General features: G+C 41.6%; 1 protein-coding gene across 11 annotated transcripts in view; it reads right to left on the reverse strand.

The window, feature by feature from the left end:
- Positions 1-1,406: 1,406 nt before the first annotated feature.
- Positions 1,407-25,752, reverse strand: part of LOC306834810 (uncharacterized protein) — a 106,418-nt gene continuing 82,072 nt past the window's right edge. For 4 of the 11 annotated variants that reach the window (XM_079361021.1, XM_079361016.1, XM_079361023.1 and 1 more), the window contains 11 exons: positions 15,540-16,915; positions 14,158-14,418; positions 12,413-12,584; positions 12,158-12,220; positions 10,338-10,642; positions 9,306-9,362; positions 7,190-7,282; positions 5,801-5,882; positions 5,392-5,504; positions 2,040-2,226; positions 1,584-1,754 (listed from right to left, as the gene is read on the reverse strand). In XM_079361021.1, coding sequence (XP_079217147.1) covers positions 1,747-1,754; positions 2,040-2,226; positions 5,392-5,504; positions 5,801-5,882; positions 7,190-7,282; positions 9,306-9,362; positions 10,338-10,642; positions 12,158-12,220; positions 12,413-12,584; positions 14,158-14,418; positions 15,540-16,915 — 2,717 coding nt within the window. In that variant the 3' untranslated portion in view covers positions 1,584-1,746. Of the gene's footprint in view, positions 1,563-1,582; positions 1,755-2,039; positions 2,227-5,391; positions 5,505-5,800; positions 5,883-7,189; positions 7,283-9,305; positions 9,363-10,337; positions 10,643-12,157; positions 12,221-12,412; positions 12,585-14,157; positions 14,419-15,539; positions 16,916-25,752 lie in introns of those variants that run through there. The other 7 variants (XM_079361022.1, XM_079361019.1, XM_079361018.1 and 4 more) reach the window with 7 other exon arrangements.

A 25,752-nucleotide genomic window follows, 5' to 3' on the forward strand; every position in this document is an offset into this window, starting at 1 on the left:
TCTCTTAAATAGCCAAACCAGGTCGTGCCTAGCGGTTTAATGTGCGTTTTCTTTGTTGTTGCGTTATGATATTTGTTGTTCCTCTGAGCAGTTTTAGGCGTGAGCCTGCGGCGTCTTTGTTTGCTGTAGTTTTCAGGTAACAAGGATTAGGAGGCACAAATGAAACACACAGCGCCTTTGACTATAGAGACATTTACACCGCTTCCTCATCTCCTCCCCAGACTGCACGCTCCGCTTTTCTGACTTCAGCACATCTCCTCTATATTGCATTTTTTTTTAAAAACATTCAGTTTCCAACACTTCTTTTTTTTTTTCTTCTTTTTTTCTGTTCTTCTGCCGTACATTTAAAAACATGACTCAAATGCGTCTTTTTCCAGCAACACTTCCTTCCTCACTTCCCTCTGTTCTCCTTCTGAGCTGTGTGTACTGGTTTACAAAAACCTGTGCGTGTTTCCAAGATTCTCTGAGTGTTTATGGAAACAAACAAAAAATAAAACTGCCACTGTATTGCTCATACAGAAAGAAAAGTACATACAATTAAATAAAGAAAACCTGGTTTTTAAATCAAGAAACTTAGAGGAAAGAAGAAGAAAACAGAAATAAGATCAAAACACCGAAAGCTCATTTCAACGTTATTTTTGTCACTCAAACACGTCATCACAAACACAGAGAGTAACGAGTTTAACAGCCTACTTGTTGTCTAGCTTTTTTTTTTTTTTTCGTTTTTTTTTAGTCCTCAGCTTGTTTATGATAAGTGATAAGTGAAGAGAGAGGACGTGATGAAGCAGATGAGACTGAATTACTATGACGTTATTGAAGCAGAGTGTTAAGTGGTTATTGGAAACAAACAGCCCATGAAGTCACAAGGAAAAGGGAAGCTATGAGTTGAGGGGGGGGGGGGGGTTTCCACAACGCTCAGTTGACGAATGAAGTGCTGCTTTTGGATGTGTGGAGGTGAGATGATGCGGAAGTCCACCACCACACTGCGAAATGATTTCAGGTTCTGTCAGCTTGGAGAAGATGCAACCGGAAATGTTACAAAAACTTTACCGTCCCCCTAATTACCCTCCACAAAAACCCCACCAAGGCCCAAGCTTAGTCTATACAGTCACTTCAGCCATATGAAGGAGGGCGGGTTAGCAAGGAGGATGACGCTGGTGCACAATGAAGAGCTCATAATATGATACTAGAGAGAGGCAGAACGATTGGATGATTCCATAATTTGCAAAGACAGATTTGGGATAAATGGGGGTTTTCAGAGCTTGACGGGGGGGCAAACGAGAGATCAAGATCTTTGTAAGGTGTGGCTGATGTCACCCTGGACCTCCTCCTGAAGCTGCTGCAAAGGAAGAGGAGGAGGGGGAGCCGATGCAGCCTGCAGACGCCAACCATCCAACGAGGGAGACACTGTGAGGAGTCGGTTGTTGGTGGTGGTAGTGGAGAGAATAGAAGGAACCGTGTGGGTGGGGACTGTCCTGGGGGGCCGGCCAGGTGACGATGTCGGCGCCGTGGTCCGTGCGAGAGCGAGCATTCTCGCGGAAGTTGAGCTTGAAACACTCAATCTGCAGCAGAAAGGTCAGAAAGAAAATAAAAAAAGGGGGGGGGGGGGCAGGGGAGAGGGGAGAGGAGGGGAAAGGAGAAGGAGGGAAAAAAATAATATACATAGAAAAAAAGGATAAATGGGGAAGGAGGGAGGAGGTGTTGTTGTGGGGGGGGTGAAATGAGGAGGGCAGAGGGATAGCAGAATTAGATGCCTGCAAGATAAGAAGTCAAAAGATGATGGTGTGATCAGGAGCTTTGGACCGCAAACAACATGATAAATACAAAGAGACAAAAGGACTCAGTCACAAAGACGATGAACGACACAAGCTCAGTTAACGACAAAAACACAAACAGTTCATCCACATTCAGAAGAATACAAAAATACACCTGGCTGTTTGGATTTCTCTCATGCGTCTCTTCATGGTTACGTTCAAACGAATCGCTGAGCTAACAGCAGTCGAGGCTGACACACGCACAGACACACACACAATACTCACTTGTCTCTGGGATGCTTGACTCCAGAGACTGGGGCTCCCGGAGGCCCTCACTGTCACAGGGAGCCCCCTCCTTCAGCCCATTCTCATGGGCAGTAGCGCCCCCTGCCTGCCCCGGCTCGCAGACGGGGGCCGAGGTGCCGCTCAGGGGAGTCTCATTCCCCTCTGTTGTCTCCTGGGACCCCTCAGCCTAGAAGCACATAGCAGGGCGTGTCAATCGGTGGGATGGAACAACCTGGCTCCAAATCTATCATATTTGTTCGGTCAATTGTTTTTTTGTTTTTTTTCCTTTGGTGATGCAGATTTCTTTTTGTTTAAAACATTGAAAAGATCTGGAGCCAGACTAAAGTGAGAGGAGATGGGATTGCAAAAGAAATGACTGACACAGACAGCATCCAAACTGAACAGCTGCACAGTTCTGAAGAATACAGTGATAGAAAGACAATTTAAATTCAAGCCTATCAAAGCAGATGAAAAGTGGGAACAAATGATTTTTTTTTTTGTGCGAAAAAAAAGAAAAGAAAAACAGCTGTATGATTTGGAATAAACATCTGTAAAAACGTGTGCATGTTACTGTGGGGTTCTACCTGAAGAAACTGAACGAGAGACCACGTACACAAACAAATGAGAGCTGCTTTACATTTACGCTCCTGAAAATATCGTGATCACTTCAGGACGACCGGAGTCACAAGACAAGCTGTTCACGCAACTGGAGAGTCACTGTGCATGTACACGTGTCACTGCTCGACACTCTGGACAGTGATAATGCTTGTTGTGATTCATATGGCGCTCTCTGCTGGTGACAGCCAGAAAGAGAACTCCTGGTGTAATAAAATGGAACTCAAAATTTTAAATGTAGTAACATCTGTACTTATAGCATATGTAAAAAAATTAGCCTATAATCACTTAATATGCTAATATCGGCTGGCTGATTAATCGGTAGTCATATTTCAAAAACTGCATCATTAGATAAAAAGACGATAATGCTCTCGAGTTAACATACATTTTCAACTTTTTTGTTATGTTTCCCAGAAAAGGCCAACTGTAAAAAAAAAATAAAAATACAAATACAAAAATGTGTCCCGTCTTCGTTGGGCCAAGTTCTGACATAAATATGAAGCAAAAGCAAAAACAAACAAACAGTTCATGGAAACATTCACGGGCCTTCTCAAGGAAGAAGATTTTTTTTTTACAGTATACGTGGCTTCTTCCTTGAGAAGCAAAATGCCCATTGATTAAAAACAGCTGGTCACCTTTTTATATTCTGTGGTTTGTTCAGCTGCAGATGAATCCACATCTCAGGCTTGATGTCATATTTTGTTCAAACTACATTATTGTTGTTTGTCTGAATAAAGGCACATGTCACCCAGTGCAACACAATGTTTACATTCATTTTGGCCACAACAGATCTCTACGGCAGAGAGGAATGACTTCTATCTGGCTACTTTGGTTTTCACTATTTTAAACCTTTCCTGTTGTTTCAGGGGGAAAACTTTCTTTACTAAGATAAAACGACCCCCATCTGTTTGGACTCTGTCAGCGGTGATAGAGCATGAGAGTATTCTGGGAACTTAGCCTCCACAATATCAGAATAAAAGAAAGATGTATACATGGGAAACCATGATTTCTACGAAAACAGTGAAAAGTGAGGAGAGAAAAAAATAACTTTCCGTTCTGGGTATAAAAAGAATGTTTCAAAGCTCTGCAGGAAATCAAAAATACACTTCAGTTATCAAAAAGGAAAAGGTCTGTCTCAGATGACTTATTATTTTTATCACTGCTATTTTTAGCTGTCCTTATGATTATGTGTCTTCAATCTGCTGGAGGGTGTTGCTGACAACCATGCGTGCAAAACAAACAAGTGTATGGAGATGAGAATGTCAGTGGAGGATGGGATCATGCAGCGCTCACACAAACACAGATGGGCCGCCATAGGCTGAGGGGACAGGGGACATCGTCTGGTTCAACATATCGGGACAGCGACCTCGTCCCTCACTATAAGCCAAACTACTGTTGTGCCTCCTAAATCCTGCATAATGCATGTTTAATCATGATGTTTAAAACAATCTGCAATCTCTGGTCTTCGGTGACATAATGTGTTGCACAGAGGAGAAGTTCTTCTCTTCAGAGAGATAAAGTGTCAGGAGAGAGGGAGCCGAGTGCAGGCGTGAAGGCTTTAAGAAGCTTCAGATGATTTCAATGAAAAGTATTTTGAGTGATTGCAGCTTGAAACCAAATGTCTTTTAAAATGTTTACTCGTAAAGACCTCTGTGACGTTTGTGTTCATCAACAAACAGACACCCAGGAAACAAAGGAAGCGAGTCAGTCGCAGTGTCCTTCAGACAACCTTCTCTTTACTGCCAGACTGACTGGAGGGGAAAAGTGATGCCAACATGAGCACACTTCTATTCCTATATATCTATATCTATATATATCTATATCTATATATATATATATATATATACATATATATAAATAAAGGAAAGTCAATCATCCTTGTATTGTACTAAATGTATGGTGCAGAAAAATAAACATGTTCACTTAGCAGCCGACTGAGTTGTGAATGAGGGAGTAAATGGACACTTTCATCTCGACACATTGGCTCAAATGCGTTTTATGGACGTTATAATAAATCTAAAGTCTCAAGCGTGCTCGTGTTTCTCGTTGCACGTAACGCACACTTAGGACACAGCATGTTTTAGCTGATATTGTTCTATCACTGTTGTATTAGTAGGTATCAGCATCAGTTAAAAGGAACTATGAATAGATCTGTTGTGCAGAGCTTGCTTTGACTTCAAATGAATCACAATTAAAAATTAATCCACCATTAAAATAACCTAAACAATGCATTACTGATGCAAACTTTCTCTGTCATGACAATGATGCAAGTTTCAATAACCTGCGATCAGCATGGCCAGACCGACTGCAGTGGCTGTGGTTCAGTGGTAGAGTTTGTCTCGAAAACTGAAGGTTGGGAGTTCGATCCCCAGCTCCTGCAGCCACATGGCCGATGTGTCCATGGGCAAGACATCTAACCCCAAAGTCGCTCCTGCTGCTTTGTTGGTGGCACATGAATGGGATGGCCAATACTGATGGTCACGTTCCAGAGCAGCCTCTGTTATCAGTGTGTGAATATGTCCGTGTGATCAGCAGTGTAAAAGTGCATGGAGTAGTCAGAAGACAAGAAAAGCTCCATAGAAGCTCCAATCCATTTACCATTTAACTATGCAACACTTCATCTTCACTGTGATTGGCTGGCTGATAAAAGGCTCCAAAGAAGTGAAAGTGATTTTTATCTCCTGAGCAGCTCTCACAAACTTAAAAAAAAAAGGGTTTGCCTGTTTGAAAGTCTCACCTTGACGTTTCCTCCGCCAGGTGAGTGGCTCAAATTGTCCATGGAGCCCACTTTGGACTGAGCCTTTTCCCTGAAGCTCATTTTGTGAGACTCGATCTTCACGACGCCACCACCTGCAGCAAACACAATCAGCCAGTCTGATAACCATGGACATATTCAGGAGCAAGCACAGAACAGACACAGATTCTACATGATCTTCCTGACCTCAAAGCATTTCAAACTCAGCTCTACAATCAAGATGAACTTTTATTCTTTTGTAAAATTTGCTATTTTGGCTTTTGCCACCTGTTGGTATTCTGATGTAGTCTAATCCAACCCTCTGGATATCACTCAAAGGTATTTCTAATATAAACCATGTAACACATAACTTCAGAGACACACATTCACTAAAACAAAGGTCCCAGCTCACCAGGCTTGTGCTTGATGTTGTCCTTGGAGCCGCACTTTGACGTCACCTTACTCAGATCCACCTTCTTGTTGAGTATCTGCACCTGTCAAATGTCACAGAGGCCTTTTTAACAGGAGTGAGTTCAACACTGGACATGAGATGAGGGTTTTTTTTTTTTGTTTTGTTTATTTAAACGGTCACTTCTTCTTCAGCTGCATTAATCCCAATGTACCCCTTAAATTACCACAGTGACGATGAACTGAGCTCCTCAAAAGGACTTGAAACAACAATGTTGGCACATCATCCGATTTTGGCAATTTAGTGAAACAGAAACAAACAAGATATAATCAGTGTCCAAAACTGCATACTGAGTACTGTATATACTGTAGTATGATCCAAAAATCTTATGTATGCGAGAAACACCTCGATGTATTCTTACAGCAGAATTTTTAAATCTAAAACAGGTCATACTGACCAGTATGCTCCTGTTGGACTAAACTGACCCACAATGCACTGCGGCTCTCAGACGGTCCAATCACGGAGCTCACCAGCCAACTAGCGGCTTCCAAAAAAGTTCCCTTTAACATGAGGCCAAAACTATCAAAATGACTATGTAGTTGTATCGTTTCTTTGTTGTTGTTGAATTATATTTGCAGACCGATGGGGGCGCTAGCTCTTCTAATGGAGCTTTAGCATGTGTTTTAGTATGTTGCTAACGACAAGCGAACGGTCAGGTTGATATGCAGTCTATGGATTTTAAATATGCAGAGTGATGTATGTTGTTTCTTTTTCTCTCCAGGAGAGTTCAACCCAGTCCCAACCTTCTTTGCTGTGATTGGCCAATACTACTGTGCTGTGATTGGCTTTCATTGTAAAAAGACAGTTTGTAAACGACACAAACATTTCATCACTCTTAGGCAACAACCAATCCTAGCACACTAAACATGGAAAAGACACCTGGAAAACACACTAAACAGCATATAAACCAGAAAAAAGAACAATATTGGATGTTTAACCTTTCTGGAGCTTTGACTGTCCTTAAAAAAACGGACAATCTCAACTACTTTGTTATTTTTTTAGTGAGTTAGTGACAGAAGGGAAAGACAACACAGGTAGGATTGAAGGAAGCAAAGGGCTGTGAAGCAGGATTTTGGGAAGGGCTGGTACATTAGGCTTGCTTGCATGCTGTCCAATACTTCCCTTATACTTTCAGCCTATAGCATTTACTGTAGCTGAATAACTTCCTGTATAGTCTTTAAAGGCAGACTCTTTCAAACTTGCACATTTTTGCACTGATACAGACCATGGACCCTCTTTTATCTGACTATTTCCCAATCTTCTTCAAGTCAAGTATGCTTGACTAGCCGGTTGGTGCAAACTAGCTTTGACTAGGGGCTGGGCAGTACTTACTTTCCCTCCACCAGGAATATGCTTCAAATTATCCTTGGAGCCCAAGCGTGAGGTGATGTGGCTGAAGTCCACCTTTTTGGAGACTATGTGAACCTATATGGACACAGCATAGCAGCAAGAGGGAGGGGGGGGGGGGTATCAGAGGAGAGTAAGGGAAGAGAAAAGAACAAGAGCAGGAGAGAAGAGAATACAAAAGGAGAAGAGGCTGTAAAGATATAAGTAGAGGAGAAGTCACCATCTCAGGTAGGGTGAGAAAGGAGAGGACGAAAGGCTGGTAGGAGGTTCTCCTGGCAAACACTGAACATGGCCACAGACACTGTCACTGGTGGGTTATTTAAGCTAATCTGACATGGTCAATTCAGTTGACTTTTCCATTTAAACATCGAAAGTGAGGACTTTCAAAGTAAGGCTGGGGTAAACACAGTTACACCCCACATGTAACTGTGTTAAAGAGCACACACATGCAACACAACATATGCTGAAGAATCCATGTGATGCACAGATTCATGTTATTAAGACAAACAGAAGGCTGACACTGGAGATGAACGGTTAGATAAACCTAACGTATACAAACAACCACACACATTTGCCGGGCAAAGTTAGATGTTAAAGTGAAATTTAAAACAGTTTACGACACCCGCACACACACAACCGCAAAATCGCATTTACATTGAAGTGAGAGTCCAAGCTGTTAGCTACTTCACCACTGTGATAATAAACAACTCTATGATCGGATCAGGGTGTATTTGTTTTGACTATTACACCAAAGAGGATGAATTGGATTTGGTTTGGTTGCATCACAGACAGGCGACTTGTACCCTTTTAATTATGTGAAATTAAAATCACGTGAAAACATGTCTGGGGACCATGTTAGCATTTTTCTGTACGTTTTAACCTCGAAATACAAATGAGGCAAACTTAAAAAAAATATATATATATATATATTTTGTTCCTCTTTCTTTTCTGATAACTTAGTCAACTTGCTTTAGAGGAAAATCTTTCACACGAACATAAAATATCAGATGCTATTATAGATTTACTGTCATGAGTAAATTGATGATGTAGCATAGATCTGTGGCAAATGAATGTAATTACAAGGACTTCTTCTGTCTTTAGGTAATAATTCCTTTGTGATTTAAAGTCCCTGTGAAACAGAACTTCCAGAGTACATTGACATATTTCCGACAGAAACAGGAAAAAAAAACAATCACAAGGTAGAAGGCCGGACATAATGTGAGGATGAATTTGATTGGACAAAGAGTTTTGAATTATTAAAGACCCATGTGCAGGATGAGTCATCATACATTTGAAACATTTTACAGGAAGAGAAAATTGTGTTATTTTGATGTAAAAATACTCCGATGAGGCTTTTTTGAAATATATTTGACAGAGAAATTAATATTGAAAACATGAACGCCGAATTCAAATCTGGAAGATGTATTCTTCACATCATGGGGACTTTGAATGTTTTCATCATGATAGCGTTCTAATGCGTTTAAAGGCTGAGCTGCTTGTTGTTGCAAATGTAACCATGGCTTTCCTTAAAACAATTTAACTCTCATAAATGATAAAAAAAACAAAACAAAAGAAAACGAGGAGGATGTGGTCCAATCACGTGTTGACTTAGTAATAGGAGCTTCTTCTGATGTTTTTTGTTATTTCTTTAAAGGTTAAAGCAATGCACTCAGGAGTCTATCCAAGTCAGCGGTGAAGAGAAACCACATCCTCGACCAGGGTTAATAACCGTGTTGGTTCTTAAACAGGAAACTAACAGACCATGACAACACGCTAACCTGCCTTACAAGATGAGAAAATACAAAACATAAACATTCATGTACTTAACAGTAAAAATAAATCAATGTGTTAAGACTGGAAGGGAAAATTGTGTTGTTGTGCAAATGTGACAGAACACTGTCGGTGCTTTTATTACTGACAAGCCTGTAGCTAGCTCTTAAATCTAGCCTTGAGCTCGCAGTAATTCAGATTATTAAAAATAAACCAAATAATGAGAGGAGGTGGGAATAAATAAAACGGAAAAATACGCATGAACAGAGAAGAGTGGTGGAGGGTAGAGTGTGTGGTGATGCAGAGGAGGATGGAGAGGGAGGGAACTCACTTTGCCCTGGCTCGTTTCTTTGGAGGCGAGGGACCTGCTCTGAGGGGCAGATGACATCTGGGGAGACAAGCCCACCCCAGGTCAACAATAACAACACAAAATAACTAGGAGGCGAAGCAGGAAGTGCAAAAGAGGAAAAAAAGAAAAAGGTTGGGCACACAAACACATGAGCGGGATAATTAGAGGAGAAAGAAGGATGCCTTTTGTTTGCTGCAACTCGGGTCTCGTTAATGTAGCCGCTTTGCAGCAATGCAATACAAAAAAACCCACTGAGTTTAATTACAGGATCAACACAACAGGCCACAAAATGCGAATGACAGAATGTGTGCATCACTATAGGACAATATAAACGATGCTCCCAATGAACACAAACTAACAGAAAAAAAGAAAACCTTTGGACAAGGTTGGTCTCGAGGCAAAAATATTACGATGCTGTTAGAAGTAGCTCCTTATTCTGTAAGGTCAAAGGGTACAGTACATACAGGACAGTACATGATGGGAGGAGATTGAAGGTCCTTAATGTGTCCATGGGTAAGTAGTGGGGCAGTCCCCTGATTGGGAACAGAAAGGAAGACAACTGTCTCAAATGTCCTGAAGTTGGACTGCAGTACCCATTTTAATCACTAGGTGTCAGGGTTACATACTGCTCCTTTAAAACAATGAAACAAATTAAGACCCAAAACTGTCCTTTAAAGAGCCCCGTTCTATGTTCATCATTCCTCTTCAGTTTTTCCTCAGCCATGCTCTACAAAGCTTATTAAGGTTGTAAAGAGGGTAAAATGGTTTGAAATGAAGATGTAAAGATTTAAAGAAAAGATGATTTAATAATAAGACGTAAGCTCCAAAGTCAAAATGTTGTTTTGGTGTGATTACTGTCTAGTGAGGTGAGTGTGTTAAGTGTGCAATATGCTGATTTAGGTCGTAGACGAGATATGAGGTATACTAACTGCAGAAGAAGAAATAAGTGTGAAGAACAGGTGAGGGGCCCACAGTGTCAGAAAACACCTGCTACCAGTAAGATTAAAAACCTACCTTCCCTCCTCCGGGCTGGTGCTTCATGTTGTCTGTAGAGCCGATCTTGGAGCGAACGTTACGGATGTCAGGAGCAGGTGCTGTGCTGGGTCGAGCCGTGGTCCTGGAGGTGGTGCTGGTGGTTGTCAGGGAGGCGGCCCGGGTGGTGCGAGGCACCAGGGGCTTCTTCTCCGCTGTGCCAGTGGTGGAGGTTGAAGTGGCCGGTTTGGCGGCTGTAGTTCGAGTGCGAGAGGCAGCAGTGGTTGAAGTAGCGCTGCGGCTGGTGGTGGTGGAGGTGGTGGTGGAGGTCTTAGGCTTGGTAGAGTCTGCAGGAGGTAGAGTCATTACAGAGTTAATTGGTCTCTTTCCACAGCTAGATATCCTTTAGTTTACAAAGACTACAAATCACTGAGAATTTTTTTTTTTGGAGTTAGGCAGACCGTTAGCGTCCATGCAAACCGACAGATGAAAGGGAAACAGCTGATGAACCTGTCTTTAGATTTTCCCTCTACACTCATCTTATTAGTGCAGTTTTGTCATTTTGAAATGATGTCTTTCTCTCTTTCTCATTTGGTTGAATGCACTTCGGCAAGCAGCATTAGAGCCCATTTAAATCTGTTCATTCATATGTATTTGCTACATGTCAGCTTATTTCCATGCTGAGGCATGCTGTTTTATCTGTCCTGCAGTCAATCCTCCCTGAGAGCCTTTGATATATCTCCGGCTCATGCTAAGACGTGTTTAATTGAGGAAATCCTCCCGCCTGGCCTCCATGTTTCTTAAGAGTAATTTGACTTGCAGTGTGAACTCTGAGCAGATCAGACCACCAGAGGCTGCATCAGCACGAGCTGCAAACTCCTGTCAACAGCAAGAGGACTGTAATCCACACAGTGCTGAAGTGAAAGGTTTTTAACTCCCCGGAGCCTTTCAGCAATAAAGCCTGGCTCTTCCCGCGAGCCTGCCCGCATTGTCATGGTCGGACTGTGTGTGTGTGTTGCAGTGTCACACTCCTGCTGACAGCTCTCCTGTTGCCATACTGTAAACTAATCTGTCGACAGGAGGTGTAAAGCCGTAGCTGTGTAGGAAGAGAGGGAGGGACGGCGGGACTGAGGAGAGGATTAAAAAAAAGGAGGAGTGAAGAAGAAAGAGGAGAGGACTATACGGCCCTGCTGCCATGTTCAGACTGAAGCCTGAAACAATGGGACCAGTTTGTCAAAAGTGATGATTAGGTTTTAGTATAGACAAAATAAACATTTTCATAATAAACCTCACTGCAGCAATCAACACAATTTAAAAGTGTTCATTTAGGGAACAGTTAAAGGATGACTCATCGACATGTAAAACAACAAAATAACAAAATAAATCTAAATTGGTCAACATTAGTGTCATATTATTTCAAAGTTAGGATCAAATAGAAGCCTCGCGGATCTGCTCCGGAGACGCAGTGCAGCAGAGTCGATGGAAGCACACAGATTGCATACAGTGAAACCCTATCAGCTCCCGTGCCGTAATGAAGCGGAGAGGGACTGAACAGGTGGAAACTGGCCCCAACACTAAAATAAAGGAGCATGCACATTTGACTAAAAATAGGACAGAGGCATTTCACATCCAATTTGCCAGATGAGTCACCTGTGAGAGGGCTGAGCAGATTAATACTGCACAGCTTGATCTCCTGAACAGAGTCAAAACACTGAACAAGCACACTGGGGTTCAAGAACAGTGGCACTGTCGTGTGGAAATACATTCATGTCTAAGAGTTGTTTTATCATTACATATCTCTTGCCCATGTTAACTGTTTGACTTGTACACGCAGAGGCTGATCCTGTGTCTACATGTCACACCTGTGGAAGTCTTCAGAGTGCTGGGCTTCTTCTCCTCTCTTGGTTTGCTGTCAGTCTTGGAAGCTGAAACACAAACGCCGATATTGTTATTTCAACTGCAAAAAAAATCTTCTCTAGAAAAAGAGCGTTCAATCATTTGCACCATTAAAGTGAATGCATTAGTTTATTGAGGATTAATACTGGTACATTAAAGATGTGTGTGTGTGTGTGTGTCAGGAGTATACATTGTGCGTGTGTGAACTCGTCTGCCCATACCCAGAGGCTTCTTGGCTGCGGTGGCAGTGGCGGTGCGTGGAGCAGCAGTCGTGCGCACTGGTGCAGATGCTTTGCTTGCTGCTGTGGTAGCGGTTCCATTTTTGGTGGCGGCGGTGGAGGCTGTTGTTGCAGTGCTGGCCTTTGGCACAGGGGGGCGCTTCTCTGCTGTGGTCTGAGGAGAGGGAGATTTGGGGAGGGGGGGGGGGGAGAACAACAGGGGAGATGTCAGGTGAGGAGAGAAAGGACAAAGATGAATGAGAGGCTACAAAGGCAGCGGCAGTAAATCTGCTGGAACTAAAGTAGGTCATGATGTAACTTGTGTATGTCTTGCACTGTCATCGGTTCATGATTATGTTCAGTGGCTCCACTGACAAATTAAGGTCATTTTTTTTTCATGCATGTGTGTAACATCTAGTTCAAGGCGCTGTTTGATGATTGCACATTTCGTTCAGCAGCATATTTCCCCGTACATAAACCCCCGGATGATGCTATGCTGCACATAAAGCTGAGCCGTTCGTGCAACAAGCTGAACTTAGTCGGCCTGCAGCCCTGGGCGCTAAGACGCTGAACAGAAAAGGCTGGTTTAATTCATCTGTTGTGGCGTCACACAAGTTGCAGCAAAGGAGGTCACCGACGGAGCGAGTTACTGTAGATAGCTGATTGGTCTTTTCAGAGAAGATTAATTAATTGCTTATTGTTAAAAAAATGAAAACTTCCAGTTTTAGAGATTTGTCCAACGTGGCGCCGCCTGCAGGCACAGTGACATGAGACCGATCCTTTGATCCAGGCTCAGTGTTGCTCGTAAAGACTCTTTTTCTTATATTGCATTATCAGGTGAGATTCTTAGTATTTGCAGGAATTGCTTGCTTTGATGTTTTCACCTTTATTGGAGGGAAAACAGAAAACTGAAGCAGAGTGAAAGGGGGGAGGGGCACAGTACAACAAGCGCTCCTTTGCAGGAATCAAAAATCAAGATTGTGCTTGATTGTACAGTTGTGATTCACCACGTGTTCACCAGGATTTCTTCAGGAAAAGAGCCCGAAATGGGAAAAGTTAACACACCAGTGGTGTTTGATATTTAATGCTGACACAGTCGTGGAAGTCAACATCACATGTGACATGTTTGATTGGTCGATTAGTCCACTACTAATTACATTGTCAAGTAAGTTCAACCACTTCATATTTGCCATTAATTTAAAAACTGAGGTTGATACCCAATAGTCAAGCTGTCAATCACTTGCCTTAGGGCGGGTCTTCCTGTACAAACTTATTAAGTATCACATTCTTTTAAATAACTATTTATTCTTTGTTTCTATATTCTCTTGTATTTTTAAGTGTAGTCCATATAATAGTACTGCATTGTCTCCATAGTTCAGTTCTTTCAGATTAATCTTTTAAAATGGGAAACAACATCTGTAGGATGTTCTCTTAATGAAGAAAATGTGTTTTAAGTTTCAGCTGTTCCCTCCGACCATGATTCAACAGTGTTATAAAAAATACAAAATAAGTCAATACATGCAAAAAATGGATGGTCAAATTCCTGTTCCAAGGGCGGAACAGTTTTTGTGAGCCCCCCAAAAAATCAACACTGATTGTATAATCAGCTTTATATTTTTAAACGCTCATGTGTAAACATGTGACCTTACCTATTCTGTTCAGGGCAACAAGCAATCAAAAGACGTCTAATGACGTCGTTACAAACAAGTAGAATCCCCTCGTCGGTCGCTCTGTCAGGGAAAACTTACCTTGGGTCTAACATCACGTGCAGCGGAGGTGGTCGAGGACGCAGGGCGGCTGGTAGTGCTGGCGGAGGCGGTTGAGGGTCGCTTTGGACCAGCAGCTGCTGCGGATATTGGCCTGGTTGTGCTTGTTTTTTTGTCTGAGATGGAGGTGGTGGTTGTGGAGGGTGTGGGGCGTTTTGAGGTGGCGGTGGCTGAACCGCCAGTGGCCGTGCTACTCGGCCGTGTTTTGGCTGCAGTGCTCGGTTTGGTCGCCCCAGCAACTGGCTGTGATGTAGGAGCAATTATGGAGGAGCAGGGGAGGGCAAAATAAGGAGGGAGAGCAAGGGAAAGAATAAAATGAGGAAAATAAATGATAAAGGCAGGGAGGTCAAGCAGCTCAAGCAGCATTTAACCAAAAATCATAAAACATAAATCAAGTTAAAATAATATTGTGACTAATAATGCCTGTTTTTAACAGCTTCTACCAGTTAAGACTTTAAATCACCCTGACAAAGTTTTTTTTTTTTTTTTTGAGCTGCAAATAAAGTTGCCTTAAAGAAAGCAGCAGCAGAAGCTTCAGCAGGATGCGTGATCGACGGCTTTCTTTAAACTCTTCTCCAGTACATCGTGCTTTCATCCTAAAGTGTTCTCTCCATTAAAGCTGGAGCTGAATTGTTTTCTTTTACCAAGTCCATCAATCAGTCATATGAATCTGAAGATACAATATGAACAACATGGGAGCTAATAAGCAATAACACATATGTTAGTTATGATCATAATTAAAACTTATATAGTCTTATTCATGTTAATAAACATCTTATTAATGTTTATAGGAATTTCCTTAATGTCTTACAAGACCATCATACATGTATTTTAATATAACTAAGAAGTCTTATTAATGTTAATAAATAGCTTATTAAGCTTTACGACTGTTTATAAACTGTTAATAACTTCATAATAAGCGCCTCTAAGTGTCCTATAAGAAATTATAAATGTGTTAATTATGCTTGTATTAAGTCTTTTTTTGTGAAAAGCACCTGAACATAACGTGTTACTGATGCTACGAACCATCTAAAGTGTGCTAACATTAGCCGGCTAACAACGATCCAGGCCACAGGTAAATGCAGCTTGAGCGAAGGACAACGTTGTCATTGACCGTGAGGGGAGGAGGGTTGGTGGTGTGTCGCTGGAGGACGGCCAAAAGCTACCACACTCATCCTTTAAGAGTCGTTGTGCCATCACTTTTCTGACCTTACCTTGGTTTACTGTTGTTCATTCATCAGCCTGCCATCATGTATCTCACATTTCATCACAGGGTTTGTTATGTAATACTAGTAAAACAGCCTGGCTCGTGTGTTTTTGCATAAATTCTGTCAGTGAACAGGAAGAGCTGGTTTAGAACTGACCTTGGTCTTCTTGTCTGCCAGGTCTTTGCTCGCGGCGGCGCTGCTTCCGTTACTTGCAGGTTTTGCCTTCTTGACCTTCTCTCCTGCGTCTGCCTTTGCAGCTTTGATCTTCTTCTCATCCTTCTTCTCCGCTGTCTTTTTGTCGGCCTGCTTCTCCTCCTTATCAGTCTTCTGTTTTTCTTCCGATCTCTCGGTCGGTTTGTCCTCCGTCTCCGTCTTCTTTGCTTTGTCCTCTTCTTCTTTCTTGCTTTCTTTAACCTCTGCTGTCGCCTTCATCTCGGTGTCGGCCTTCGTCTCCACCTTGTCAGAACCCATATCGAGTTTGGCGGCTGTTGGCTGTTGCTCTGGGGTCTTTTCAGCTTTGTCCATGTGCTGCTCTTTGACATCCTTCGCTTCGGTTTTCTCCACCTTCTCAGTTTTTACTTCCACTTTTTCCACTTTGTTCTCTGCTTCTGTCACCTGAACTTTTGGGACTTTCTCTGTCTTCTCATCTTTATCAGTCTTGAAAAATGTATTGGGGGAATCTTCAACCTTCACTTTGTCCTCCTTCTCTGCCTTCTGTTGCATCGACTCCATTTTTTCTTTGTCCTTTTCAGCCTGCTTATTTTCTTCTTCCTTCTTTGCCTGTTTCTCAAGCTCTTTGGTTTGTTCTGCCTCCTTCTCTTTTAATTTTTCTGCCTCCTTTTCCTTCTCTTTCAACATTTCGGCCTCTTTCTCCTTCTCCTTTAACTTTTCGGCCTCTTTCTCCTTCTCTTTCAACATTTCGGCCTCTTTCTCCTTCTTTAATTTTTCTGCTTCTTTCTCCTTCTCTTTCAACATTTCGGCCTCTTTCTCCTTCTTTAATTTTTCTGCTTCTTTCTCCTTCTCTTTCAACATTTCGGCCTCTTTCTCCTTCTTTAATTTTTCTGCTTCTTTCTCCTTCTCTTTCAACATTTCAGCCTCTTTCTCCTTTTCTTTTAATTTTTCTGCCTCTTTCTCCTTTTCTTTTAATTTTTCTGCCTCTTTCTCCTTTTCTTTTAATTTTTCTGCCTCTTTCTCCTTTTCTTTTAATTTTTCTGCCTCTTTCTCCTTTTCTTTTAATTTTTCTGCTTCTTTCTCCTTTTCTTTTAATTGTTCTGCCTCTTTCTCCTTTTCTTTTAATTTTTCGGCCTCTTTCTCCTTTTCTTTTAATTGTTCTGCCTCTTTCTCCTTCTCTTTCTGTGTCTCATTCTCTTTTTGTGCCTTCTCTGTCTCCGTCTCGACCTTGCCTGAAGTCTGACTGCTCACAAATTCCACCTTCACGCTCTTCTGATCAGCTTTTTCCAGAGGTTCAAAGAATTCTGTTTTCTTGTCATTGTCTTCTTTCTTCTCAGTTTTCTCCATCATGCCAGATTTGACTGAAAAAAAGAAGAACATTTTAATTAAGAATAATGCCAATATCTCATTGACAAAACACTTTTTTACATAATTGGCGCCTTAAAAACCACTTTAAATATTCCACCTTGCTCAGCCTTAATCTTCCACAATTTTAAGTACCGTGCTTAAAAAAAATCCAGACAAACTCCTGCACAGTCTTACCTACAAAACCCCTCAAAGGTCCCATATTCAGCCTTTTCTGGTTTTATCTGCTTTTTAGTGTCTTTTGCGTGTTTAGGCACATCTATTTGGCTTCTCTTACGTCCTCCTGTTAGAAGTAACTGCATGAGAATGGCTCCCTGTGCACATACACATCAAATGTCTCCCTCCTCCAAATCGCTCTGAGTCAATCTGCATCTTTTATAACAGCATCATTTAGTTCAGGTTAAAAAAAAACACTGCCAAATGCTGCTGTTGCCCCTGAGCGAGAGTGCTGTGTTCATGTGAGAGGAAAAGAGGCAACTAATGACAGTCATCCTCACAGATATCCAATCATTGGTCAGGGTAAAATAGGAAGAGTGACTTTAAAAGCTTTTTGTTACCATGAGCTACCACAGAAGTAACACGTTCAAGATCTAGACTAAAAATAAACCTCAGCTGAAATCCTTTAAAAATGTGAAAAAAGTTGATAGAAAATACCTGTTTTATAAATCCTACATGTTTACAACTGAAAAGTTACCGACGGTTTATTCTTTGTTAAATATGACTGTAAAACAGTGATCCAGCAGGTGTTTAGTGTGTCAAACAGGTCTCTTTTTTAAAAATAATAATAATGACAATACTGAAGGGTACAATCCAACACAAGAAAGGCAGTTATAAATGTCTTATTAAATGTAAGGTCGCTTCATTGTGGCCTTTTTTATGGGGTAATAGACCATGAAAGTTTATATCTAAATTACTTTTATACTAGGGCGTTAAACAATTAACATTTTTAATAGTACATAACGGCTGAATTTCAAAAGGTAATCACGATTAATCACATTTTGTATCTAATGTTTGAAATCCTTTTATTTTGCATTTTTTAAATGTTCATTTTGACTTCACACTCAGGGTAATATTAATACTTCCTGTTCGAACACAAACATAAATTTAGTTTGAAATTAAAAAAGGAACTCTGGTAAATCGATGGCAATGACATAATGTAACTATCGAGAAAAATGACACAATGCAACCGACACCACACTGAACTTCTGTTTCTACATCACAGGGAACAAATTCAGAACAATATATGTCAGAAAACCTGAAGAAAATGTCATTCTTAAGGTTCAGTGGGGAAGGCTGATTTTATTTTCATAGGTTCCTTTCATGTCAGTGCTCCTACATGGGTCACTGAAACAAATTGTGCCCTCTGTGCAGATCTGCTGTGTGAAGACAGTTCTGACGGTTTCATTTGTTTGAAGACTGAACAGAGACAAAAGATTCAGAGCGATAGAGGCATGATGTGAGTAAGTAAATATTACAAGTCCCACCTTCCCTCACATCAAGTCTCGCTTCCTGTATCCCCATGACAGATCATCCCTCCCCTTCCCTCTCCACTTCCTCCCACTCCTTCCAGTGCTTCCTACTATTACCGTTACATATGTGGCTGTACAGTCATGTAAGAGAGTCGGATAAACACAAAGTCTACTTCTGAAATATCTGAGATAACCTCAATGCAAAAATCAATGCAAAGCACATTTTGTTTTCTAGTAAACAATACTGCGGCTGAAAGGTTCCTGTACATCAGTCTACATTGCATTCTCAGGGTGGATCGTTACTGACATAGATGAGGCTTCATATAAAGATGAGATGAGATTGAGTTTTATCAGATATATAGTTGCTGATAATGGGTAAAAGCTTATTCTTGTTCAAATATTTGGCAACGAATCTCTATTTATATTATATTATTTATATTTATTTGAAAACAAATGTTTGGCAGAACAAACACCTAGCTGGTGGCGTATCACCCACCTGGGGGAGGGGTCACTGCACACATTTTATGAAAAGTGGAGCAAATAGAAAGATGGAGAAGATGCACTTTTTTCATAACTGGGGGTTGTTTAAAAAAAGTACACATTAAAAAGAGGGGTTTTTTTTCTTTTCTTTTTTTTAACAATGCTCTCAATAGGCATGCTTTCTCTCCATGAGTAATTACTTTTCAATGCCTTGCCCTACAACCTGAAGGCTGTCAAATACTGTTTGCCCCTCAATAATCAATGATTACTGCTCATTATAAACCATAAATCACTACTGTAACTGGACCGGGCCTTTTCTGTTGGGAGCACCGTTATGCAAACTGAGTAAATTGGTGCCTTAAAAAATCCCCCCCCCCAACCCCTCACTATGAATGATTAATTATTAATGGGTCAGTGAAAACATACAGTCATACATGTTATGGCGGTCTTTATAATGCCTAATAATGAGCGTATTTGCTCCTCTGTTTTATACAGAAGAAAAAAGAAAAAAGTCAACTTCCGACTACTTACTGAATTCTGTAGTTTTGCTCTAAGGGGAACAGAAACCAGCAGCACTGATCCGCTCGGAGAATAAAGAAAGACTTCAGTGTAACAGAAGAACACTTGAAGCAGCACTGATGTGAATAAAGACCAAATACTATGAGTCTGGATGACGCTGCTGCCCTACTAAACCAGAATATCACGCGATGTAAACAACCTAAAAGAAGATCTGTCTCATCTGTTAACTCACTGCATGAAACATCATCTGACCCCAGGTGATGCTGACCCAACAACGAGTTCAACAACTGAGCATCAAAAAGCCAGACCCAGTATAGAACAGGATCCTCTGATGTTTTTTTTGTTTTAAAGCTAACAACAGAACAGGTGACAGACAGGAAAAACAGGCGGTTGACCGTCGATGGCGGTCGCCATGCTGGCAATGCTGTCTCACCCTTACTTCGCCCAACACCAGGTATACAACTGGAGCTGAGGCGGGCCACAAGACGCCCATCAGTCAGGTCATCTACACACCATGTCGTGAGTAAGCCTTATTCTTCATAAAATAAAAAAGTCATCAGTTATCAAAAAAAAGTGTGTGTTACCACAGTGTGTGCCAGTAAACACATGAGCTAATCGGAGCTATTCAATTCCTGGAGATTTTATTGTAATCATACAATCAGACAATGAACGTGGCACTGTTGAGGTTGTTGTGGTGGGTGGGGAGTGCTGAGGGAAGAGTGAGTCGTGTCTGAAGAGAACAATTGTTTTGATCTGACAATCTGCTCTGAGAGAGGCAGAGTCCTGTAAGACGAGGAAGAACCTCTGACAAAGAAAGTGATTTCAACTCAAACTTATCCACTTACTTGTCGTGTCTCTGACTCGTTTGAAGTCAGAGAAATGATGATCAGGGAGGGAAAATGAGCCAAATGATTGTTAAAGGAAGGATGAAACAGCAGGAGGGGTGGGGTGGAGTATGGCTTCTGCTATTGAGTGCTGGTGTGAGATGTATTGATTAGCAGATTAAGAGCTGAGTGGGCGGACAGAAGGCGAGCGAGATGAAAGACAAAGAATGAAGGAACAAAAGGAAACACAAACATCACCTCATTAGGGTTGTTTACACGTTCCTTTTTAAATTTGGTGTTTTTGCAATGTTTAAAATAATGTATTTTAGTTTTAAATACTACCAGCTCAACAATAATACAATACATTGAGGAGCAGGATGCAAAAAAGGTGAGGAGGGAAATAGACGAGTCCATTGGGGTGGAAGGCTTTGAGTGGAATGACATGACATTGTTTGTCTACGAAGGATGCAGGAACCTCCGACCTGGAGCAGTGACAGACATCAGACCCAACAGCAGGAACACGAATCAGTGACTACATACAGGGAAACCAACAAAGGTGACCTAAATAAAGTGACACAACAGTGGAGCAGGAGAGAAGCAATAGTAGAAGAAAAAAAAACGGTAAACAAAGAGAGGCTCAGGAGATAAACTTGATCCTCTAATTAGGGCAGAAACCTGATACGTGTCCCAGCTGTGGGAAGCAGAGAGGTGAGAATTGCTTCATTTAAGCAGACAAGACATGACACCTAACCGACCGACTCTCTACTGAGAGACCCTATTCGCCCACAATGCTTTTTCCTTTTTTCAGACCATATCCTCTTTCTCCACAAAAACTCTCTCCGACTGTTTTTAGACAAAGCCCCGTCAGGTACAAATGACCCTTTTGACCAGCACATTCTAGCTGCGAAACTCAAACGCCAAGAGGAACGGGACCAGACGAAAACACAATATGAGCTCGAGGTATGACTCGTCTGTGGAGAATTTTTTTTTTTTTATGATTTACCTCCCAAGAGAGAGGCATCAATTATTGATGGAGCTTTTGATTGGGATCATCAATCACAGTTTCCCTTGAGGCCGTGGGTTGGCAATGGAGGGCAATACTGAGAGAAATATTTGATGAGAACATAAGGGTGGCGGGGAGGTCAGACATGATGTCAGTCATAACTCCTGAAGTGCGGTCATGACAATATGAGAGCGACATTCCCCAGCAAGTACAGCAAAGCTTTTCATACAGCTGCTCCTGTTTCAGGGTTCCTGAGTTGAGTTGAAGCAGCGATGGGATATGGAAGTGTCTTTCCTGGAAGTGTCTATTCTTATTGCAATGTCACAGTGATTTGAATGACTCTGTTCGTTCCAAGTAAATCAGAAGAAAGTGTGTCTTTTTCAGGCTCAACTGCTGAAGTAAGCTGAAGTGAAGCCGCTGGGCATCTTTTATTCTACCAGTTCAACTGAGACTCAATAAATGACCTCTGTGATGATATGGACTAAAATAAACAAACATGAAAATCCATCTCCATACTGTGGTTACGTTGCAAAAGAAGTCTTGGCTGAAGGTCATTTAACGCCAACTGCTGGCTTCACCGGATTTACGGAAATGTTGGTATCTGTCCCAAGAGGCAAACATGGCCTATCAGATGATGATCGATGGTGGGTTTCACAGATTGGTTAGAACCATACCATGTTACCATTGGTGCCAAATTTATTTAACTTTTCAAGAAAAAGAACAGGAACATACTTTATCAATCACAGAGGGAATCTGTCGTTGAACATGCTACACACACACATGCACAACGAGTATCCTGTGGACATTCATTCATGGAGACATGTCAGCGTGAGGTGCAGCACATGAAAGAGCGTGGGGGAGCTCGAGTGCACCTCTAAAGTAACCAAACATTGGCCGGTTACTGACGAGACATCGCTGAGCATGTGGTTGACGTCTCTGACTTTGACGTCTCTGAACCTTGACTACTGGCCTTGCATTGCGTCTCATCAAACGCAACACACGGCGTGCAAAGGGTGCGTCAGCTAAATCTCAACAACCAGAGCTGCTGAGGCACCAGGACGGACGCCCCCCCCCCCTCTCCCGGGGTCTCTAACTCTTGTATAATAAATGGCTCAGGACAGAAGAGAACAATGAGCATCTGGGTGCAGCGAGCCAGTTCATCAGACGGTTTCATTAACATAATGATAACACTTACAGCTCATTTAGAGCCGTTAAGCCTGGACTCTCCTCAAGAGCACCGCCTCAACTGAGTGTTGTTTTTTTTTTCATATACTTGTCCTATTAATATGTTAAAATATGCTGACTCGTCTTTAACATTTATAATGCTCTTTAAGCTGTCTCCTATTTTTTTATGCATGTTAGCTGAAATGAGCATGTCTGACATTTGAACAGCAGTAGTTGGGATTAATATGTAAACACATTAGCATACATACAGCCACAAAAACCTTTACTTCCTTTGGGGGGAAACGTACACTGTTCTCTGCAGAACTGTTGAATAGCTTTGACCTAGCATGTTAAATTGAAGATAGCTATTTCTAATCAAACATATGCAAGTTCTAAGACATTTGTAGTTAAAGAAGGAAGGAGACAAAGACAGAAAGAAGGGATGGAAGTCGTTATCTTTATCTTCAAAATGGGATGTAAACCACATCTGCAGATCTTTCCACAACACTCTCCATCTTCGGAAGGCAGTCAAGGTTTGATTCCGACCTGTGGCTCCTTTCCCGCCTGTCATTCCCCGCTCTCTTTCTCTCTCTCTCTGATTTATGACACTATCCGTTGTCCTAACTCTACAATAAAGGCACAAAAAAACTCTCCATCTTTATTAAACTACAGCTGAATTCTAAGGCCTTCATTTAGCTCGTGAAGTGGATTATGTAAATCAGCTCTTACCGATGCAGTCTCATTAAAACTCTGTCACTTTCTGCTCCACAACACTTGAGGCTTGTGAGCATTGACAACACCATTCTGTGTGAAGTGATGGATACACTCCATCACTGCCCTTTGGTAGCACATCAAACAGGCTGGACATGTTGAAGTGATTGTGAAGTGGTAACAGAGTGGAGCGTGAGATAGGACTCTGAGTTATCTGGAGTATGTGTGTGCAGGGAAGGTGATGAACCTTGTAAACCATAACACTGTGTGTGTGTTTAACACACGCAGAGGTGGGCACTGTTAATCCAAAATGTTACTTTGTTACCTTGAACATTGGTTCCCAAAGTGGGGTTCCCTTACGGGGGGTCTCGAGACACTTTTGGGGGATCACAAGATTCCTTCCAAAAATATTTTAAAAAATGGAAAATGGTTTAAAATTGCACATTTCAACCATTATTTTGAAAATATACAAAACTATGGTGTCTGTGATCTAATGCCCGTGTTTGGAGAGGCCTATTGGTGTGCGTGGCTGTGTGCAATATCAGATGTTTTAAGCACCTCCACGGACAATGGGGGTCCCCAGACTAGCACCGTTATATTGGGAGGCGCGGACTGAAAAGTCGGGGAACCCCTGACCTGGAACACTCAAAACTAAACATTTGTGAGTACTGGAAAAAAAAATCACAAAATTAGTTTTTGGTTTTTTTTATTATTTGCAGCTGACCAAACAACAAAAACGTTGTTAAACCTGGGTCTTCGCATCGCCTGAGATGGTTGACTATTTGATGCAGCCTTGATAAAAAATACAATTACACAGATTACAACCATATTCCATGACAGAAAAACAAGTATGCCAACCATTTAAAATTCAGTGCTGCCTTTCAGCGCTGTGACGTCCATCAGAACAAAAGATTAAGCTCATGTCCCAGAGCCATTTACTACAGCAGACTCTGGAGACAACATCCAATTCAATGTTCAAAAACAGCTGAAATCCCCCTTTAAAGCATGACATATTATAAAACAAAACAACGTGACCTGAAAGAGGATCAACACTGATTTTTTTCCACCAACCGTGTTTAATGTTTGTCCTTTATTTCACTTTTCATCATCATTCTCTTCATTCCTAATGTTCCCTCCATATTAGGTTCAACCAAATTCTATACTTCCTGTTTTCAATCATCATATTTGTCTGCATCTTTCTCTCCAACCCTTCTCCTATAGTTCCAATTTTTTAACCCATCTCAATCCTCTTCCGTCTTTTTTTCCTTTTTTCAAATCTGCTTATCCTAATTCCCCACAACCCCTCGAGAAGGAAGACGCAAAGACCGGGGTATAATATACTGCACATGTGAAACTTATACAATAGAGCTGCCTTTACTACACCACACCATCGTTACACACAAATAATTGATCTCCACAGGGTCTTACTAAGGCAGACATTTTTTAGCTTTATCCAGTGAATAGGAAAGGTTTCCACACAACTGGAGCCACAGAGATCTTTTTCTGACCTCGGTATGAAAGCAACCAGATGTGTCAATACAACACAGCCTGTGGCTCGATGACACTTCCATGCGCCTGGTTAAACTTCAGGGGAAGGAAAATTAAGATTACTGGCCCTTTAATACTCTGGTGGCCAGGCTGGCAGACTCTTCCACTCCCGGCTTTGTGGCCAGCAGTGAAAACAACTGCTGCATGCAAGCGAAGAGGGAAGAAAAAAAGATAAAGAAACAGGCAAAAGAAAAAAAAGAAAAGAAAAAAAAAAAAAAGAAAGAGGGGAAAATGCGTAAGAGAAAGAAAGCGGAGAAAAGCACCATCGTACTGGACGAAGCTTCCCAGTCAGTGACCCCATTTTGGCTAAAAAGTGGTCATCATTCAATGTGACCGTGACCTGCTTTCAGCCATCTTGGCTCTGCCCAAATACCAAGAATCTAATGAGCATTCAGAGCAACAGGAGACATGCGAAAGAGCTCACCACAGAGGGCATCTTAGACGAATAGAAAAAAACCAAAACGTAAAGCATGGAGCAGGATGCTGGACAAAGACAGATCGCCATCAGCAATAATGAGCTTTGTTATCCTGACCCTGCATCCAAATGTCATCCGACTAGTCAGCTAGTGGACAAGCTGCAAGCTTGTTGTGCTGCAACACACATTTGCATGCACACCAACATACACTCTTGTACTTGTTGCATTTGTTTGCACAAATAGTAGACCTAAGAACTAGTACCTGTTATCCCAGTATCCACACACTCGAAATCAATACACACACACCCTTTGCAGATCAGTGTCTAAAATTGGCACACTGTCTTTGTCCAACACAATGAGACAGACACTACTATCCTAGAATTTCAAGTAGCCCACAGGGGGCTGCTCTATTGCTGTCGACTTCGCTCAGCTTTTCATTCTTGCTCTTTCATTCTCCCTCGCTCACTGACACTCCTCCTTTCACTCTGCCTCTGAAGATATTTCCAACCCGAGCCATACGCAAGCTTAAACCAGAAAACCACATTAGGTTTGAAACTGAGTCGGGTGAATAAATGAAGCAGTTAAACAAATAAGATAAATGGAACATCGCCTTTTTTACCATCAGAACAACACCTAAGTCTACACATAGCGGTGCATGCTGAGAGCACAAAGAAGATCTTCATCTTTAAGTGACTAACA

This window comes from Symphodus melops, assembly GCF_947650265.1.
Source record: "Symphodus melops genome assembly, chromosome: 14".
Classification (NCBI taxonomy): domain Eukaryota; kingdom Metazoa; phylum Chordata; class Actinopteri; order Labriformes; family Labridae; genus Symphodus; species Symphodus melops.